At 33.1% G+C, this 22558-nt stretch overlaps 2 protein-coding genes across 6 annotated transcripts; both read right to left on the reverse strand.

The window, feature by feature from the left end:
• Positions 1 to 7389: 7389 nt before the first annotated feature.
• LOC117910209 lies at positions 7390 to 10360 on the reverse strand. 5 transcript variants are annotated; one of them, XM_034824272.1, is made up of 4 exons: positions 10333 to 10360; positions 9667 to 9759; positions 9461 to 9541; positions 7390 to 8442 (listed from the first exon to the last, which is right to left on the reverse strand). In XM_034824272.1, exon 4 carries the CDS (start codon positions 8180 to 8182, stop codon positions 7421 to 7423), a length of 762 nt encoding a protein of 253 aa, XP_034680163.1. In that variant the 5' UTR covers positions 8183 to 8442; positions 9461 to 9541; positions 9667 to 9759; positions 10333 to 10360; the 3' UTR covers positions 7390 to 7420. The 5 variants fall into 5 exon arrangements, with proteins under 5 accessions (XP_034680163.1, XP_034680172.1, XP_034680183.1 ...); XM_034824281.1 differs by lacking the exon at positions 10333 to 10360 and adding an exon at positions 9920 to 10020 and having other exon boundaries at positions 7390 to 8387; XM_034824292.1 differs by lacking the exon at positions 10333 to 10360 and adding an exon at positions 9974 to 10027 and having other exon boundaries at positions 8001 to 8442.
• Positions 10361 to 10364: 4 nt separating this feature from the next.
• LOC117910231 (HVA22-like protein a) lies at positions 10365 to 12127 on the reverse strand. Its single transcript, XM_034824316.1, has 4 exons — positions 11938 to 12127; positions 11733 to 11759; positions 11446 to 11568; positions 10365 to 10489 (listed from the first exon to the last, which is right to left on the reverse strand). Exons 1-4 carry the CDS (start codon positions 11994 to 11996, stop codon positions 10435 to 10437), a joined length of 264 nt encoding a protein of 87 aa, XP_034680207.1. The 5' UTR covers positions 11997 to 12127; the 3' UTR covers positions 10365 to 10434.
• Positions 12128 to 22558: the final 10431 nt, after the last annotated feature.

The following is a 22558-nucleotide window of genomic DNA, read 5'->3' on the forward strand; positions in this document are numbered from 1 at the left end:
TAACATAACCAAGGCAACAACATATATGAGTTTTGTGGAAAACCATATATTCTCTTCTTTGTCATTTCTTTATATGCCCAAGCTTGCTTATAATTGAATGAAACACCATACCGACTCATAAAATCTTTTCAATTTGTCAGGCAAATACTGAAGGGTTGCCCTTATCACTTGCTCTATGACATGAGCCCCTTTCATTTCCCGCATTGAAGGTTGACTTGAACACTCAACATTTGCACAATAATTATGTACATTGTTGAAGATGTTAACCTTCAAAAATTTTATTTTGCCTACTGAATGAGCAGTTATTCTCCAAGGGCACCCATCCACTGAATAACACATAGATATTTTCTTTGAAGAGTTCTTTTTGAATTTGTATTGAAATCTACCAACTAATGACATCGTATATAATACATTTCTAAATTCATTTGCAGAAGAAAAACTATGCCCACTCCCAATAATAGGTTAAGGACAAAGACTTAAATTATGTGGCCTAACTTCAGTTTCTACACATATGGATATGAAGCTTTGAGAAAGTCCTAAATGAGACTCATTGTTTGCTTGACATGATATAACAGAATTATGTGTCTCCTTTGTACTATTATGACTGCATTTTATAGTACATTCAATTAATTAATATTATAAGCAGCTTGCATTATGGAATCAATGATAACTAATACAACATCTATCACTTACTAATAATCATTTTGCACATTGATTATACCTCCTTCAACTTTTACTCTTTGAACCCGTTTTAGTACATAAATATGAGCATAATCATAACTATGTGATAACACCATATGCATATCCTTATCATCATCCAACTGTTGAAGTGCGGATGGATCAAACTCAAGGATGTAATGAAATGTATATCCATTTGGATTAATATCCAACCGTTCACATGTCTTTGAAATAAAATCAGCATATGACATCCCTTGTCCAATGTACATGTCTTTTTGTTGTCCACCCTTATATTGTATTTGTTTATCTTCCTTAAGTACAATCCTCCATCCTTCATGAAGGTAGCCATAAATGGAATTTCCTAAGTCCATTTACCAATGGAGAAGTAGGTCTTCTTTCACCGACAATCAAATCAATTTATTTCACAATATTACAACCAAGGAAAATTTTACAACAAATACAAATCAAACAAATGAAAATTGTAATCAATTGAGACATATTTTATATCATAAAGAACTTTGGTTTGTTTTCTTTTCTTCTTTATTGAATATATGGTTTTTAGTTTCTTTTAATTCAAATTATGGATTTTTACCCTATTATGGATTGTGAATGTGACATCATCCCCATGAGAGGCTAAAAAGCTAAGTTGGGGCTTGAAGCATGAAAACCTAAGAGCTAGAAACTCATAGAAACAATGGGTAAATTTTTATAACAATAAGATTAATTATTAGTTGGGTTACAATTTATTAATTTTTTATCTTATCTTTGTGAGTTAGTTTAGGGAATGATACAGTAGGTTATTACCCGATACTAGTGATTCTTGGTAACTCTTGATCATTAGTTATCCTAGTCTTTCCCATCATTATTTGTCCCAAAACAAAGCTATAAGAAGTACGAAGGGTTAAAAATCCAAACCTTAAACCAATAATCAATTTCATTTATTTAATGGTTTTAGGAACCTATTTTAAAAAGAAAAAAAATTAGGTTTTCGGATGCAATTTTGAGTAATAGAACTCAAGTTGATCGCGAGTGGCCAAGGATCCCAAAACTCTAAGATCACTTTACTTGAGAAACCCTTGTTCTCTCTATTTCTATACCTTGAGTTAGATCAAGGAAAACCCCATACTTGAATTAATTAAATTAAAAATCAATATTTTTTTTGTTATTAATTTAGTTCTTTTATTTAGTTTCACTTCATTTACATAATATTTTTCACTTTAGTATTCAAATAAAAGTGATTCATTTATCCTAATATTAAAATTTTCCATAAGTCAATCTTTGAGGACGATACTCGAAGTACTATAAAAGTCATAGTGACTCTTTCTCTGGTTTTTCTTGACCAGAGTTGCTATGTAAAAAGGCTTAGTATTTTGGACAACAAAGAATTTCGGTCAATACTCATCCACAAAAGTTCCATGTGCATCCATAATTCTCCACTGAAAATCATCATGAAAAAGTGTTTATATGCATCTATAATTTTCCACCAAAAATCACCATGAATAACCATAATTCTCCATCGAAAATCACCATAGAAAAGTCTTTATATGTAGCCATAATTTCAAAAATAAACTAAACATTATGTAGCTGCCATTTCTCCAACAATTCATATACTAACACATGGTTGCCACTTGAATCCACACTCTTGCACTTTTAGCCATTGATTATCATACTAAACAACTACACCATTTCTCTCCATTAAGCTTCCATTAAAAAATTCTTACACATCCACAACTCCCATTTCATAAGACGGTGGCCATTCATTCCACCATTAAATTCCATACACATGGCCACTTCTGGAACTCCATATCTAACTACCAAATTCAGCCACATGATCTTCACTTTCCAAGTCAAAGTTTAGCCTTAGCATCACTAATACATGGCCACAATTTCTTCCATTAACCAAGCTTTCATACACAACCACAATTCATGATTTCATTCTCCAACAATGCAACTAAAAATAGGTAAAATCTTCATTAAGATGAAGCACTAACATGAACCAAAACTGGTTGAAATCCTCTATTGAACGCAGTTGAATTTTTCTCTCTTTTCCTTAAAAATTTCCTTATTGGCCAAACAAGTCTTCTGAAGCTCTTTCACTCTAAAAAATTCTAGAGATCTCTCAAAGTTTCAAAAGTTCCCTCCAAAGTTTACCAAGAGTTCTCAAAAAATTTCCCAAAGTTTCCAATTCCCTCTCAAATTTTAATTCTCCTTTTATACTCTTCTCTAGAATTTTCTATTTTTTTTCCCTCTCAATTTTTTTTTTAATTTAAAATCCTTCTACAGAATTCTTCCCTTCAGGCAAAAAATATCAAGATCTCTCAAATTTCATTTTAATTTTAAATTCCTTCTAGAATGTTATCTCAAGTTATCTTCAAGCTCATAAGCCCCTCACATGACCTCACATAAAATAAATAAATAAATCAATAAAACATGCACTAATGACAACATGCAAATCTTCCACTATTCAAATCAAAGGTGATCTCATGCAAAACAAAATCAAAACACACATACATGTAATTCAAAATAAATAAAAATAAAATAAATTTTAATGTAATTAAAAATAAAAAAATAAAAAACATATAATTAAAAATCAAAATATTAAACCAATGTCATCAAAGATCAAAATATTTATATCATGCACAAAAAAATCAAAACAAAACAACAAATAAAACAAATAAAGAAACAAAAAACAGAACAAAATATCCATCACATGCAATCAAATATCAAAATAGCTCACATACAAAGGAAAATCACAAAAATTTATTCGATATTATCTAATCCTAAAATCATGCAATAAGAAAAATAAAGTCAAACCTAAATGCACCAAAAATTAACAAAATCCTAAACCAAAATCTGATGTCATTGAGCAATCTTACTAGGGATTCCTAAAAGCCCTCCAAGATATATCTTCAACAAAAGTCCAAAAATAATGATAAGGTGAATTATAGTGAACCACCAATAGAGACTCAATAAAAAGTTCGGAAAAGGACCCTAAATATATGACAAAGGAATAGGGATGAGGGAAAACAACCAAATGATAGTATGCGCTACGAGGACAAAATGAAAGGTCCACAATTAGGAAAAAATAATAATTATAACCTGTCTTTACTTAAACCTTTTCAAACTTACTTGTGACAGTTTAGTTGATTAAACGACAATCTCGAATGTTTAATGAAAAGTAAGTCACTGTCTAAAAAGATCTTATGTTAGACTAAAAAGGAAAATAATTACCAACAAAAAAAATCCCAATAATATATAAACTACAAACTTGGAAAATATTCATTTCAAAACAATGAACATAAACTCTTAAAATATAATTCCAATTGCATTTCAAGAAATATCTAATTAATATTAGAATCAGATTAAATTAACCATTTTTTTTTTACTTTTTTTATTTATAAAAATCAAAACAAAAATGAACTGATTTAAGTAAGAAATTTGTGGACTAAAAAAACAAAAGAAAAGTCTCAAAGCAATAGCACTATTAGATGAAAACACTAAGCCAAGGCATTTGGAAGAGAAATCACCCGTTGGAAGAGTCAAAGCAAGTTGAGGTTTCTCCAGAAACAAAGAACATAGAATAGTAGAAGAAGAGAGGAATGCCTAAACACAACTCTTTTACTTGAGAAAATTTTCAAACTTTCAAGATTAAAAGTGAAATTGTTAATCAGATAATATGTTAATTATAGCTATTTTATAACATTAATTAATATTAATAGGATCATTTTAAAGAGAATGAAATTTATAGCATAATGAATATTAATAGGTTGGTAATAGAATAAATTTTGTTACATTAAATATTACTAAGTTTTTAAATAAATTGCTAAGGGATATTTTTAAAATTTAAAAAAAATAATTGATATTTTTGGAATGAAAAAATTAACAAACACCTTGTACGTTTATTAGTAATATAAAATGATATGTCTCAATAACAATTTACAATTTCCAACTAATTAAAATAAATTATTTTCTATTTTATACCTATTTATTATTTCATTTAATGTTTTAATGTAAAACAATTAATGAAATATAAAACCATATTCGGCTTTAAATGTATTGTTTTTGACACAAATAAACAAAAAGGTTAGATGGACTAGTTATTATAACACAATTATGACATAATTACGAATATGTCTCATTCCAAACCTTCAAATTTGTGCGAATTAAGAGTGGTGTTGTAGTAGGCATCATTTTTACAACAAAGACAAGTTAAGAAAGATCTCCAAACCTATGACAGTTTCAACATTAAGAAGCAGCCTTGCCGTACTTGAACATTATGACCTCAAATCAAATATTTTGAGACCTAAGTTGGAAAAGCCAATTGAAACGGTTTTGCCCATACTTAATTTTAGGTTATTCTTGGCCTTAGAAAATACTAAAAAAAAAAATGTTAAAGAAAATTATTTTCTCATATTTAATTTTATTATAAAAAGATATGTAAAAAAGTTAAATATAATTAAAATTAGTAAGAAATTTACATATTTTAAATTTTTTATCTTTATATAGAAGGATTAAATAAGTGAAATGAATTTGGAGTAAAATATAAAAATAATTTATTAATTTTTAATCTATTTTTTATTTTCTTTTATTTTTCCTTCAAACTTTTCAAAAACCAAACATAACTTTAGTACATTTAATCAACACTTGGGTCATCTTGGGTATAAAGGAATGAAATGAATATTTCATTCCTTTTAATTTTTCTTGTTCATTTTTATACTTGGATCACTTAAAATTGTTATTTTACTCATAGACTTCCATTAAATTAATTTTATTTATTGAGTAAATATTACACACACACACACAATATATATATATATATATATATATATATATATATATATATTAAACTATATGCAAGGGTATTATTCTTAATTCTTTTATTCTTTTATATTTTTATTATTACCAAACATTGAAATGAAAATAAATAATTATTCCAATATTACATTTCTAGATGCATCTAGACACAATAGTTGAAAACAAAATATTTATTTTCCCGATATAGCAAACATTTCAATAAATAAAGAAAAAGTATAGAAAAAAATGGAAACAATTTAATATAATCTACGGACACTTTCCATTTCTTAGAAGTGGGTCTTAATTCCTAATTTGAACCCATTCCACCTCTTCCTAACACAATCTTACATTTTTAGAAAAGGAAAAAAATTAAAAATGAAGGCATAATCTTACATTCTTTCCTTCAACTTTTCACTCCCTGGTTCTATTCATTCTCAATTAGGGTTAAATTTGAACCGGCCATGCATACACTAAACATGTAACAATCTGCACCCAATCATGTAGACATTGTCCATTTTGGACCCAATAGATACGACTTTAAAATGTGCTTATAAGGTTAAAAGGAGTTTATATTTATATGGTGTCAAGAACTTTCCGCCCTATCTGATTTGGGATGTCACAAACACCCCCCCCCCCCCCCCCCCCCCCCCCCCCCCCCCCCCCCCCCCACCCCATGCAAACACAACGTCCTCGTTGCGTCCCATGAAATTATGGGCCCAACAAACAAACCCTCACATTGGGTTGAGAATCGACTCTAATATCGTTTGTAACGACCCACACCCAATCCTGTAAATATTGTCTATTTTGAACCCAAAAGGGTCTTCATGGTTTTAAAACACATCTACAAGGTTAAGAGGAGTCTATACTTATATAGCGTCAAGAACTTTCTTCCCTATCCGATGTGGGATTTTACAAACACTGCCCAATACAAACACAACATTCCCATTGTGTCCCATGGAATTGGAGGGTCAAACAGACAAACACCCTTTATGGGGCCAAACAAGCCCTACATTGAGGTCAGGAATCAACTCTAATACCATTTGTAACAACATGCACTCAATTGTGTAGATATTGTTCATTTTGGACCCAAATGGACCCTCATGGCTTTAAAACATGTTTGCAAGGTTAAGAGGAGCACTTCATGCTTATATAGCCAAGAACTTTCCCCTCTATTCGATATGGGATGTCACAAGTCGGGGAATGTATTTGGCACTATATAAGTATGAATTCCTCTTAACCTTGTAAACACATTTTAAAACAGTGAGAGCTCATTTATGTCCAAAACGAATAATATCTACAAAGTTGGGTGTGGGTCGTTACAAATGGTATCAGAGTTGATCCCCGTCCCCGGTGTAGGGGTTTGTTTGGCCTCGTATGGGGTATTTGTTTGTTTGGTCCTGTAATCCCATGGGACACAACGAGGGCGTTGTGTCTGCATTAGAAGTTATTTGTGACATCTCACATTGGATAGGGGGAAGTTTTTGACGCTATATAAATATGAACATCTCTACATCCTGTAGACGTGTTTTAAAATTGTGAGTGCCCCTTTGGGTTCAAAATAGATAATATCGATATGATTAGATGCGAGTCGTTACAACACAAGTGGTTGATTTTTGGGTAGTTTCAAATTCTTATATATGTAAAATCTTTTGTTATATTTATCATATGCTTCTCAAGAAAGATGTCACTCCGGGAAAATGGAGCAGAAACGTCAGTGCATGAACTAAAGCTTAATATGAATGGAGATCCACCAGGATTCCTATCCATATATTGATCTGATCCAATACCTGCTGAATAATTTTCGAGGGGTAGAATTTTGAACTGATCCTCCCTAGCTGAACAAGACATCCATCTTACCAAGTATCCTATACTGAACATGGAAATACTGTTTTTACTTCATACAACAAAATAGAGGCATCTGTGAACACCCCGACTGGCCTGTATGCTTCTAACCAAAACACTTTGTCTGAAGAAACATGCGAATCACATATTCCTCTGCTTCTCTAACTGCCTCCTCCCATTCAGATGAGGCCAAGCTGAGCTCACCATTGCAAATTAGATTGCCCTGCATGCGCTGCTGCATGCGCCACAGCACGCGCTGCACAATCTGCCACAGAATGTGCGGCATCATAATCCTAACTGTTTCCTTGATCTGGTCCAAGTGCCTCCTCCCATTTAGGTGAGAATTCATGCTCACCTTGCTGTTACAACTCACCCTACAGATACTGCACCATAATCTCGACCGTTTCTTGAGCTGCTTCAAGTGTCTCCTCCCATTTGGGTGAGAGGCCATGTCGGCCTCACTGTTGCACTTTACATTGCAGTTACTGCACCATAATTCAGACAGCTGCTTTACCCTATTAAAGTGCCTCCTTCCATTGAGATGAGAGGTCATGTCAAGCTCACTTGTGCAGCTTACATAACAGATATTGCACCGTGATCCCAACTCTTTCATTCCATCACCATTTTGCTTTAAGTTCTGATGACCTTGCTCACTGGTCTCAGGAACAAGTGCCTTCTCCTCTTGCTTTTTGTTATTCTTCTCGTTCGGTCCATTGTTAGATCCACACTTTTGTCGCTCATCATCTCTTGTCTCATCAGGATTCTTCACTGTTGAAGCAGCTGAGATTCCACTGTTTTTGGATTTCAGATTGTAGGAAGTACACTTCGGTTGCTCCTCTTTGGTGGACTGATCAAATTTCTTTGCCATTGAAACAGGTGGGAACCACTGATTTTGGTTGCCTGCTTTTTGGCTTTCAGCTGCTTAGAAGTGACCTTATGTCTCTTCCCTTGAAGATGGGAATTAAAGGTCGCCTCACTTTGGGTTGTGACCTGGCATACAGCACAAGCCCACTCTTTCTGGACTTTCTTATGAAGACATGCCTCAATTTCTGCAGCCCTTTCTTTTATCTCCGCTGCACAGGTTGTATTACTTTTAGTTTCACCAAGATTTATCTCTGTTTGTTTAACCTGAAAATGTGGCACTTTGTAAAAGTTAAGGTAACATAATGCTGTTTGTTGGTTTGCCCTGATTAGGACTGTCAAAAACATAATCTCAGCAGAGTAGATGCAAGAAATTAATGGGAAAAGGGTACTTAAGACGATAATCAGTCCATCATTTTGGTAAGCCACATAGATGATAAACAACCACAATGCACATGAGCATTATGCTTAAAATCCTATAGTATATCGGATAAACATCAAGAACCATTTGCAATAATTAGAATTCCAACTTCCTTCGTTCTCAAGATAACCTAAATGATGACTTCTGTCATCCGACAAATGGCTTACTTATCCCTTTCCTATGCCAAGGAAGGGTGGGGTCATAACCCTGCAGATGCTGATCTCATGGATGGAAGCTGGATCTTCTTGGTTAACCATGAGACATGAATGCAGAACTAAGATGGATGCAAAGAAATGGATTTTGAGTACTTCAATCCTTTGAATTAAAGAGGCTGACCATGGCATATCTCTCTACGATTTGCAGCAGAAGGGAACCCTTTCACTCAGCCCAATGAGCCGAGAAGTGCATGGCCCCGATGGACTCAGAGGAAAGTGTATGACCGCTTCACTCTATCAAGATGAAGAGGATACCACGTGCCATATATCCAATGAGATCAAAAAGTGGGTTAACAAAAGTCAGACCCATCTCATTGGATCACCATTAATGGGTCTACTTAGGACAAGACACTAGTGCTTACATGCTTCACCAGGTGGTGAATATAACGGAATTACTGAAGGGACTGCATTGTCCATTCACAAAGGATGACAAAAACTACTTAACTACAAAATAGTATTAGGCCATTTTTCACCTTAGCTATTTTCCACTCTCATTGTGTTTCACACGAGTTGTGTATGTTTCTAAACTCAATTCATTATTTTACCAGTAACTGGAAATCTGTCTTCAACTTGTAGCCAAATATGTTTGTAGGGCCAAAACTAATCCCAGTGAAATATGAGGTGCTTTTAATATGACGAGAAACCTTACCCACTGTGCTGTACCACTGAATGTTCTCTGTGTTACTTCCGTCACTTTGATCTCCTTCTTAACAGCATTAGGCCCTTCACACTTCACATGATTCAAGCACAATTCCAAAAGCATTCAACATTCATGTCTTAATAATAATAATAATAATAATGATAATAATCCTTGTGTGAAGACAGACTTCCTCGTAAATAGAAAGGAAAACTTACCCTGATTGCTCCACCCCCCACATTTTTTATCTCTGTTACTTCGACTACTGGGATCTCCTCTTGAGCAACATTAGGCTCTTCACATTTCCACCACTGAGGAGAGAAAAAAGGTGAGAAGAATCAATCATAAAATGAATTCATGAATTGCAAAAACATGCACCAATATATTATATTATTTTGAAAATTATTGATTATTTCACCATCAAAAATATCAATTAATCCATAAACTTGTTCTCTTATTCACCGAACATACATAAAGTGGTTTTTCTTTTAAAACCATGGCCATTGAATCAAATGCATCAGTAACATGAGCAACATTTCTCTGGGGATCTGCCTCCATTAGAGTACTTTCCTGTTCCCTTTTTTCTCCGGTTCTGCAGGTGCTTTGATCTCTTTCACTTCAACATTAGGCTTTGTGCTCCTCAACTGAAGCAAAAGTTATGTATAAAGAAGAGGACAGAGAGAGAAACCATAACCAACATATTCCTAGAAGAGTTGATTACTGAACATCCGATTATGCCATATGTGAAGAAAAGAGAACACAATTATATACATTAACTTAGACCAAATGATTATTCTAGATGACCTGCTATAATCATTTTTTACCTGAACATATCAAATAAAACTCTGTTTGATTGTTTGATAATCCTACGTATAATGGCATACCTTACTAGCAAGTAGTTTCTCCAAAGCTCAGCTCCATTTTCTTTAATATATCGGTCTGCTGCAACAAGAAAGTTTTCTCTGCTATGATACAACTTTTTTGATTCATTGAAGCGCCGATTCATGACAACTTGTGGATCCATGGACAAGCCTGGTTGAACTAGGTGTGATAGACATAATATGAACCATCAAAATGCGGTATCACCAGCCAGCAGATGACCATCAGCTTTATGCAAGGCCAGAATGGTTATACTGACATGCATTATATAAGAAAATAACAATTAAAAAAATACTCAATCTCATGATGATAAGGCAAATAGAACAAATGATCACCAAATCATCTGACTTCCAAGAAAAATCCAAACTACACACTGACTTTTTAAACACCATTTACATTTATATGCATCCACTTGGATGGACCATGTAAGTTTGGTTTAACTTTTAACATCTATTATGAAGGTTGAAAAAGAAACGAAGAAAGCAAAAACATTAGAATTGTGCACGGATAAGAGCTTTCAATGGGTCCAAAGACGAACTGCATTGCCCAATTAAAGCTTCAACTAAGAGATTAGATCCAGTTGCCCTACACAAATCTGTCAGATTCTGAATTTCTATTTCCATCTGTTTCTCAGCATCCAAGTGATGCATAAGTTTAATTTAATTTCAAGGCAGACAAAATCCATGGAAATAAGTGCATGCATGCTTTCAAACAAGACAATTATTCATCACTGTGATTATGATATTTATATGCTATAATATGAATATCCACAACGATCTTGAAATTGAGAATAAATCCCAAATTAGCTAGAAAATTCCATGAGCTCAACCAACACAAACATCCTTTAGACCATTCTCCAAATTAAAATTATTGTACTTAAAAAACCAAAAATAAACCACTTCTTTTTCAAATGTTATAACCTTTCTGCTGATCAGATTGTGAGCATTTGTCAAGCAGGGAAATGAAGGAAAATAAAATATATGGAGGCCTGGAACATTAAACATCTCGATTATTGTCACAGGGAAGAAAAACTGAAAAAAGCAACTCCAAATTCCTAAAGGGCAAAGAAATGAAACAAACAGAGTCACATATGGTGGAATGCAGTTGAGCAAAATTACCATTCGAGGAGATTGGAAAAAGCATCTTCAAAGAGTGTAATCAAGGAAAATAGAACCCAATATGTCACCAACTTCCGAATGTCTGAGATTGACTTAGTCTCAATTACCCAAATTGAAGCACATCTGTGACGAACCAAGATGATGTTGATGATTATTATGATAGTAGTAACTAATAATCCTTTGCCTTTTCAGTTTCCCAACACAATAAATGTAACTGAACTAAGAATTCATAGAACAAGAAAAGAGTAAATGAATTATCGTATTTGAGTTTTAAGACCAAGACTTACAGAGGATAACCCAGTGCAAAGAGAGGCCTGCAAGTAGAAATCCAAACAAACAACAAACAATAACCACAAGAATGTGGGTAATTCAAACAAAAGAGATAAAACCAACATGGTAAATCAAAGCAAATCCCAGTTTTGTACTCCAACATAGAATTCCACTTCATTTTCCAAAATTTTCCAATGGCGAGAAAATGTGTGGACAACATACCAGCCAACAAGAAGATCAAAGCATGCAGCTGAGAATTTGAGAACATTCATAAAACCCATCTGGGAATTGAAGGATGAGCTGGGGTTTCTCAGCTTATCTATAAAGAGAAAGAGGAAAGAAAAAAACGAAGAAGATTCTTAAAGCGTGCTCTCTTGGAGCGGCATTTAGTTTTATAAGAAACGTGAGAGAAGACTAGGAGCAAAAGACTACCAAGAAGGCATCTCGAATAACTTACAATATGAATAGAAAAGACCAAAAGGAAGATTGAGATAATGCCATTGGTTTGCCTTTTGAGTCTTTAATGACAATATTACCCTTGCAATGCGGTACTCGCTGGGGTGAAAAGCCATATACACACGTGCGGAGATAAAGGATCAACACTCTAGAGTAGAGAGGTGGTTGAGTAGATGGCGAGTAGGGAGTTTTAGTTGAGATGAGGAGTTGGGGGAACATTCCTCGTACGAACGAAAGGTAAGTGAGCATGAGGCTTAGATTCGCGTGGCGAAATGTGATGGGGTTAAGGATAAGGAAAAAAAAGACTTAAGAGCTAAGCGAAGAAGGGCGTGTGTTGGAAATGTTGGAGCAGTTAAGGCTTATTAAGGGACGAGACACGCGTGGCACGTGACATTTCCGTTAAGCCGCCTCCCCGCCTTCCACCCTATTGCTAATTGCACAAAGTAAAAGTAAATAAATAAAATAAAATAAACTCGTTAATTAAGGTTTTATATTTTTTTTTTAGATGAAAAAAAAGGAAATTGTAATAAAAAATATAAAACATTTTGTAAAAAATTAGAGATTTATGTTAATAGGCCTAAAAATTGCTCCAAAAGAATATATGAAGTATATTCAAATACCAATTAATTAAATCATTTGAAAGGATTTAATTAATTCAGGCGTGACACCAGCGGGAACTCTCACTCATGACCAAGCGTTCGTTGAGTGGGGCGAAGTGAGGCTCTCCGCCCGCTGGTGACGGTAACACCTCTGACGGGGTTTACCTGGGACTCTGATAGGTACCTTGACATGCTTCTGGAACTTTGGGTGTCTATGGTATCAAGCCACGGGGAAGGGAAGTTGGGCCTTGTTTTGGGTGTTCTTGGACTATCCTAGGATAGGTAGCAGTGTGCCTAGGAGCGCGAGCCCTACCGGTTGAGCCGTTGTTAGCCGGGGATAGGCGTTTGTTAGGCTGTAAGAGGGTTGGGGTGACGTCTCATCAGGTTTGTCAATCTGCTATTAGGCTCTAGTTCAAAAACCCTAAAATGAGTTCAATTTTCCGAACCATGTCTAGGAGATCCAGTGATTCTCAAGATACTGTTGTAAACAGTGAAGAGATCAATTATCCTAAGATCCAAAATGATTTAGATGATTGGAAGTTACCCAAGGTGTCTAATCAAGAAATTTATAAGAAAGGAACCTTTAAGTTCTTCACAGATTATACCATCAAGACCTCTGAGATGTCAGTCAGTTTAGAACAAGACGACCAAGTCATAAGACTTCTAGATAACAGATCCATTGATAAGCATAAGAAAGATGGCTATAATTTCATACACTTTGGTATGATTCAAGTAGCAGCTAAGCCTTTGACAAGATTAGGTTTAAACACCTCTATTGTCATGTGTTTAAGGGATAATAGGCATCTCGAATATCGAGATTCTATTATAGGCGCAGTCCAAGCTGGACTGAATGATGGCCCTGTTTATTTCCAGTGCTATCCTAACTTCACAGTTAGAATAAGAGATGCAGACATCTTAGATTCAGTTGTCCTGCATATTAAGACCCATGGCTTTAAGATCAAACCAGGAAACACCCTGTTTCCATCATAACCAGGTTTGCCTATAAGAGCATGAACACAAGCGTTGGATCTGGGGCTCTTTGCACCAGTCCTAAAGGTGAGACCACTACTTTCACTCTGATATGCTAGATAAGTCAGATTTCATCATCCCCAAGAAGATCTTGTGGAAAGATGTTGATTTTCCTGAAAATTGGCATTTTGCTAATGCTGTTCCAGCCATAGCACAGCGTTCTGAAAGTATTGAACAAATTGTTCAATACCCTGATGGAGGAGGAGAACTGGTTTTCTCCAAATCTTTCAGACATTCCAGCAGCCCTAGAGTTTCTGTTTATGAACCCTCTAGAGCTTCAAGCTCTTCCGTCCCAGTTAGAACCACTAGGGAAGAAGAAGGTCCCAGCTCAGGAAATCCTAAGAATATTAAGCTTCAGGTGTCAGAAGTTACACCAACGTGGCTAGACCATTTTACTCTGAGGAAAATGAGTCTACTCAGGAATCCCAACAGGATGAGTCCCCTGTTATGTCTCCTACCTATTCCCAGATGATTAACACAGTAAGCCTAAGTGATGAGGACTTTGAGATCAACAAGGATCTCTTAAGAAAAGACTTCTATTCTGAAGTCAATAAGCAAAGAAATGATTGGTTCTTTAGCACCGTCCCTAAGGTCATTAGAACCATTTACCAAGAAGAATTTTATGCCTACTTAAGACAAGAAAAGAAAAATATTAAGTTTTGGATTTGGTTTGAACTCTTCAAACAAGAGGAATATCCAGATTATCCTAGTAAGCGTGTTAATAACACTAAGAGCACAGAGTCCTTTGAATTTTCTAAGGAATTCCAAGAAAATCCCCAAATCAACCAAGCCTTTGTTGATAGGATTAATCAGAAGATTAAGGATAATCTTGTCGCCCCTTTGACTGTTCAGCCTCATATGAGAATCAATATGGTTAAAGGTGATATTAGTTCAGAAGAAGAAGCTGATGAACTAATTAAGATGTTTGAGGAACCCCATAATCAAATTATTAACAATTTAGAAACCTTTAAGACTAGGAATTACTATCCTAGACCTACTTTTCCTGACATGCAGTTTGAGGAAAGAAATCAGTATACTCAAGCCTCATACACCAGTGGTACTATCTATGAATGGAACATAGACGGTATGACCGAGTATAACATACTCACTAAGCTTCAAGAAATGACCATGGTAAGTACAGCCTATAAGTTAAACAATAGACTGCCAGATCATGCTGTAGCTCAGACCATTGTTGCTGGGTTTACAGGTCAGCTTAAGGGTTGGTGGGATAATTATCTCACTTTCGATGATAGAAATAGTATCCTTAAAGCCTATAGGATTAATGAGAATAGTGAAGTTGTTAAGGATGAAGATGGCCAAGATATAGAGGATGCAGTGGCTACTCTAATCTACTCAATATCCAAGCATTTCATTGGAGATCCTGCAAAAATTAAGGATAAAACTGCAGATCTCTTGACCAACCTTAAGTGTCCTAAGCTTCATGATTTTAGGTGGTATAAGGAAGTCTTCCTAACCAAAGTCATGCTAAGGTCAGATTGTAACCAGTCTTTTTGGAAAGAAAAATTCGTCTCAGGATTACCCAAGCTTTTCTCTGAGAGAATTAGGATCAAGATAAGGGAACAGTATAATGGTCAAATCCCTTATGATAAGCTAACCTATGGTGAGATTATAAGCATTGTCACAGCTGAAGGGATTAAGTTGTGCAATGACTTCAAGCTTAAGCAACAAATGAAGAATGAACAGAAAATCTACAAGAATGAATTTGGTTCATTCTGTAGCCAGTTTGGTTTCAGCCAAAAGGAAACTATGCCTCCCTCTAAGCAAAAACCAAGCAGGAAGCCTAGCAAAGATAAGTTTTACCACAGTAAGAGAGGTACCTATGACAACTATAGGATGAATGATACTAAGCAGTCAAGACACGTCCAAAGAGAGTCAACAAGGATACCCAGAAAAAGGTAGAAACTCCTTTAGATGTCAAGCCAATTATCTGTTTTAAATGTGGCAAAGTCGGCCATTATAAAAAAGATTGTAGAGTTAAGCAAAAGATTAATAACTTAAGTTCTCAGATGACCTAAAAAATATGCTTTGTAAGGTAATGTTAAGCTCCACAGATTCTGAATCAAGGACTGATTCAGATAATGAAGATGACATTAATCAACTAGACAGTAGTGATGAAGTGTCTAGCCAACCTTCTAGTGACCAAGCCGTATGTATTAAAGGTAACTGTAATTGTCGTCCTAAAACTATAAATGTCATAAGCCAAGATCAGGAATTCATCCTAGATACTTTGAGAAAAGTTGAAGATGAAAAACTAAGCAAAATCTTATGAAGTTTTTAAGAAATCTGTTGTTAAGGTAGAAGCCAAGAAGACTGTTAATCCTTATAACCTTAATGATATCTTAAACAGGTTTGACCAACAGTCTCCCAAGAAGTCAGCATTAAGGAACTTCATGAAGAAGTTAAGCAGCATAAAAAGGAGATTAAGGAGTTAAGACAATTCATAAGTCTAGGTCTCTCTGATCTCAAGATCAAATCAATAGATTTCAACCAAGGAAACCTCATGGATATTCCAGAATCTTCTCAAGTTAATGATAATGAGACAAATAATTTTCTGAATACTGTGAGTAGGGTTATCTTCCAAAGGTGGGAAATCTCCCTTACTATAGTAGTCAAAGATATATTTGTCCTTGATATTATTGCTTTGATTGATTCAGGAGCGTCTGATAATTGCCTTCAAGAAGGTCTTGTACCTATTCCTTTATGCGAAGAGACTAGTCAGTCTCTATTTGGAGCCAATGGCAAAAGACTTGCCATCAAGTATAAATTAACAGATGTTGATATCCGTAACCATGACATCTGTATTAAGCAAAGCTTTGTCCTTGTTAAGGATCTTAAGGAAAAAGCCCTCCTAGGAATACCCTTCTTAAGCTCTATTTATCCCATGTGGGTAGATAACCAAGGTATAAGAACAAAGCTTTTTGATAAGGAAATTCTTTTTGAATTTGCTATTCCTGTCACTCTTTGTGGTCAAGATATTAATCTGGTTAAAATAGATCCACCTAAGATTCTAGGTACCCAATTCATTCATAATCTCATTATAAATGATATTTTAAGCATTCCTTTATGCATTTCAAGATTTCAAACTGATATTTTGAATCAAGGAATTTTAAAAGTTGTTTTCACATCTGAGAAAACAATTAAGTATATAGCTTTTAAGTATAATTCAACTGATTGGATTATTTTAAACCCTAATTTTATTAAAGGAGAAAGTTCCATTCCTAATCACTCAACTCGTGGAATTTGCAGGGTTCATGAGACCATGGCCCCTAAAAAGAATACCCAAGCTCCTAACCAGAAAACCCAATCCAGTCAAGCTCCTTCTCCCCATAAAATGCTATGGAGCCAACAAGTTGAAGAAGAAGAAGCAAGGCTTCATTCTTCTAAACCTATGCATAACAAGATGATGACCTTGTACTATGATCATTCTGATCCTGCTAATCCAGTCAAGGCCACCCAACACCCAGTCATTTCAGGGTCCCAGACCTTTAAGCAAGTTACTAAGGCTAATCCCTCTCAAAAGGAATTAGCATCAAGCTCCTCTTTTTCAAACAAGCAAATTGTGGTGGCTGCCAACCCCACACCTCTTTCAACAAAATCAAGATATTGGCAAAATGATTTAAATCAAGCTCTTTTGGTTATGAAAGAGAATTTTTCTCTGAAAACCCCAGAGAGATTGCTGCAAAAGCTTTTAAAGAAAATTTTCATTATCCCTCTGGTGATATTTTAAAAACAAGAGAGTTTTATGAGCAGTCCTTACAGAAACTGGTTCTGTTAAGATTAAGCATCATGCTGACAAATTCAGCAATATAGGTTTGGCATTCTCCACCTGCCATATCTATAAGATTCTTACTGTTAAGCAATGGGGTGGAAATCCCAATCTTTCAAGGGAATTTTCTGAACCATCTAAGCCAAGGTTTTTTAATTATTGGGATTATCAGAAAGCATGGTTTAATGCTTTTCTGATCCAGAATAGGGACTTCCATCATTCATGGATGTTCTATTTTCCATCTAAGAATCAGCTTTCCTCTTTCCCATTCTGGTTCTACAGTTGGTGGACTTATTATGGTCCAACTATTAAGATTTTCCTAAGCCCATCCTGGATGGCTTTGAGCTATTCAGAAGTTCTTTTGATGTCCCTAGAGAACTTTCAGCTTTTCCCCCTTCACTATTCTTTTTCAGCATTTTTGGCCTTGCTTGGATAGTCCAGTGGGACTATATTATCATTACGGATGAATCAGCAGCCTTTCCATCTCTGGGAAGGACTTTTAAAACTAAATGGTGGGATGCCTTGAAAAATGATGCATCTATTGATGCAGTCAAGCAGTATTTCCTCAAGAACCCCACACAAGTCTCAGCCAGTGATGATATGTCTCAGTTTCTCCTCAAAAAGCAACAGTTACAAGCCATGCTCGCAGCAGCTAAGACCCCTCAAGATTTCCAGAAAATCCTTGAAGAAGGAAGCTCAAGCTTCTCCCAAGAGAATTCCTATGCAGAGTCTGATGATTCAACAGCTATCTTCTATATATATATATATATATATAATATTATATATATATATATATATATATATATATATAATATATATATATATATATATATATATATATATATATATATATATAAATTCGCCTACAAATTAGAGATAAAATTTTCATATTACTTATTCGAAAGGAGAAATACATATTTGTATGTTACTCATTATAAATTCAATTACAGGATGTCCAATAATATTTCCAGCTACATCAAACAAAGTGACTGTTGCTTGTTTGGTTTCTTTAGCGACCAAAAGTCTAAGCATATACCTATATTATTGTTTGTAAGGATAGTTATATTTGTTTGTTTAATTTTATAATGATAATGATTATAAATTAGAGGATGATTTAAATAACATATACCTTGGATAGTGGTCTACTGTTGGATTGCAACATTTTACACACTCCCCAATTTCACCCCTCATAAAGGCTTTTTTGTTGCAATTCTTGTATGCATTATACAAAGGTTGTTCCGTATTTTGAATATCAATGATTGTTGCTTTGAATGACCAATATAGTTTTTGAAACATTTGTAGAAATATCATTTAAATTTTAATTATTTAATTTAAAGAAAAAAATTTTGGTTGGAAGACAACATACTTGAAATTTAGGAGAAGGTCTGCCTAACAGTTCCTAGGTGTAACATATATATTTTGTAGCCCTTATCTTTCTTGAAGTATTGGCCATTGATTTGTCTACCTTTGTGGTAGATTATGACCTACATATTAAAGTATCTAATCATATGAGATCTAATAATTGAATATTTTTAAATAAATTAAGATAATTTTTTTATATATACATACCATTCTTTTAAATTATTAGCTTCCTTGAAGTTTGGATTTACATGAACTATTGTGATAGATAATGTAGACAAAGATACTTCACCTACTAAAGGATTAATTTCTTAGTAATTGAAATAAATAATAAAAGGAGAACCACTTAAATTAAAATCAAATAATTTACATACATACCTTTATATGTTGTCACTTTTGCTTGTGATAAAACTATCAATGGTTTCGAGGCCACCAATTGCTCCCTTAATTGTCCTTCATTAGTTGCAAGATCTCCCCACAATGTTGGCATAATAGTGTCACTGAGTGAGTTAGTTAAGATGATGTTTCTCTTAGAAGTATCACTATTGGCTCCATTTGACTTTATAGGAACTAACAACACTCAATGTATCAGTGAGATAAATAAGGAAAGTATTTATATTATAATAAATTTTGTATGATGTTTAAATTCATAATAAAAAATTTAAACAATGATAGTTTTTAATAGTATATATATGCATACCAATGAGAGTATTTGTGTCAATATAATTTCATATATTCACTAAATTTGAGGAAGTTATAAGTAGCCTTTGATATATTAATACCAATCTGAGCCTCCTCGACTCTAGAATGGGTAGATAACATCAATTCTAGAAAGAGAAGTTAAGGATATATTTTACAATTTTTTTCGCATCAAATTTGAAGATTTTGATTTTATCGGATTATTTAATATCGGAAAAGTGTTTGAATTTAAAATAATTTTTAATCGAATGTGGCCAATTTTATTAAGTTATATTTTGAACAATTGTTTTCATTTTCACCAAATTCAACGTTATCCTATTGTTGTAAATTTTTTATTAAATATACAAAAAAAATATCATTCAGTTTGAAATTTTTTTTTAAAAAAATTAGTTTAATAAAAATGCTTTTGTACATGTATAAGTAATTTTGTTAAAGTAACTTATAATTTTTAAAAATTATCCTACGAATTTATTAATACATGATAGTTACTTGTTTAATAAAAAATTTGTACTTGTATTTTTTATAAAATATAAAAATTATATTTTAAACATAAATTTATTATAAAATTAATGAATTGATTATTTTGGATTAATCTTATTTATATCAAATAGATATGAACTACTACTATAAATATATTAGATTCATCAATTTAAAATAAAATATACATGAATATAATAATAATAATTAAATAATAAATATAATACCATGTAAATAAATGCAAGTAATAAATTTAAAATTAAACTGTTGTTTTTTAACCCTTTAATATCCATTGAAAAACTATTGAAGGATACATGAATATGAATTTATTATAACTTCATTCATTGTAAAAATATATATATATATGAATATGAATTTATTATTAATTATTTATTTATTATAAAAATATATGAATATTAATTTATTTATTATCAACCATACATGCATATCAATTTATTATTAATTTATTAATACAAGAGGGTTACTTGTTCAATGTAAAATATTGTATTTGCATTTTTTTTTTATAACATATAAAAATTATATTTTGCTAATAACCAAATAGGCTTCTCATTTAAATTGATTTTAAACCATCAAAATAATGTAATAAATTTATTATTATTTTATTAGTAACCATTAATCATAGACTTTGAGATATAAAACTTCCTAGTTAGGTCATGTTTGAGGGAATACAAGAAGGGTTGCCATTAGGTTTGGATTTTCGGGTGCCTCTGAAGGTCGAATTGTAAATGAAATCTTTAGGTCTCATTGTCATCGTAGGTTTGATGAAAACACTGAAGAAAGAGTAGACCTAGATTTGTTTATTATAATAATTGGATGAGGAAGTTGACTTGGGAGTGGGTTAGAAGTTAAAAAGTCAGTCAAACATGACATGGAAGTAGGGAGGGTGACGAGGCATTTTCTCTAATGATTTATCATCAAATTAAAGGCAACATTATTTGATGATGGAGTTCACCAAAGAGGCATGCGTTGGATTCCAACTCATTAGCCTACATTTGTTATATATTTTGAAACAAAAAATGTTATTCCAACACTTTAACGATATTCTAAGTTAATGATATTGGTTTTCAAAAATACTTCCAAACAAACTTCATGTTTTCCATTTTGTACGATGATAACTTGTAGCGCCATGAATATTTTTGTATTGTATGTATATTTATGATAATTAAGATGATTTAGGTAATGTTAAAATTAAACAAAATATAACATGGAGTGTACCTTAATTTGTTTTTTGATATATAGTTATAGTCAACTTGTATGTGTTATCTTGTTTTGGTTTGTTTTTGTTGTTTGGCTAAAATATAATGAGAACAAATTGAATAATAATTGCAAACATAATATTTTAGATTTTTTTGTAATTTTTTTCATGTTAAGGACATAAGACTGCTCTTGACCTTAATTGAAAGTTATGGATTTTAAGTTAATAATTTTAAGAATAAAATTTAGAATAACTATAAACCTAAAACGATCCTACAAAATTATTTGTCTAGTGCTATCTACCAATCAATTTTTATCCACATCCATTGTTTTGGGATAAGCTTGGCAAGTGCAGTTTGCATAGACAAATAATTTTTACATTCATCTTGTGTTTTGTTTAAGGCATGAGATCAATGTTTGGAGCAAAAAAAAAATCAAATTATAATAAACTTTGAACCAAAAGTAAGGAAATTTATAAAATTATATAAGATTGTAAAAATGTATTATTAATATACAATATTCTGAATGGAATAAACACAACTAAAATGGAAAAAAATGAAAATGATGGAAAAGTGTATTGTGTACCAAAATTAGACCCACCATAATTAAACAACATTATAATCCATTTAAATATTCTACAAAAGTTGGAAACTTCATTGGCGGCCATACAAGTTTGGCAATGTTTCTCACATTCAACTTCTCCAAAATAAGTGTTGCTCTAGTCTTTGTTTGCACCAACTTCTGTTTTTTTACATGTTTTCAAACAACAGATCTTGAGTTCTTCATATTTAAGACTATGATTTTCAACCTACATTGTCGATATGAAAGACTTCACTCTCGTTCAGCATTCCTCCAACTAGGTCGATTTCTTAACCACATCCAAAAGATATAACCCTTCTTTTTCATTCGAATTGTCACCTTTACACAACAACATGATTCCATACACACATATTGCTCCCATGTGGTTCATTGTAAGTGCTTTGTTTAAAAGAGCAACACCCGACTCTACTCTCTCTAAGCTAAAAAAACTCTTAACTATTATAAAATTAAAAAATGAAAAAAAAAAATCAATTCTAGAGAAGTTCACAACAAATAAAACATAAATATTTATTCAAACAAGATTACCAAATCATCTAAAATAAAATTTTACCATTCTTTGCCTATATAATGCCTCGGATTTCCAACATCTCTGTAATTTTTTAAGAATAAAGCCACCTTGCTC

This window comes from Vitis riparia, chromosome 3, assembly GCF_004353265.1.
Source record: "Vitis riparia cultivar Riparia Gloire de Montpellier isolate 1030 chromosome 3, EGFV_Vit.rip_1.0, whole genome shotgun sequence".
NCBI lineage: Eukaryota > Viridiplantae > Streptophyta > Magnoliopsida > Vitales > Vitaceae > Vitis > Vitis riparia.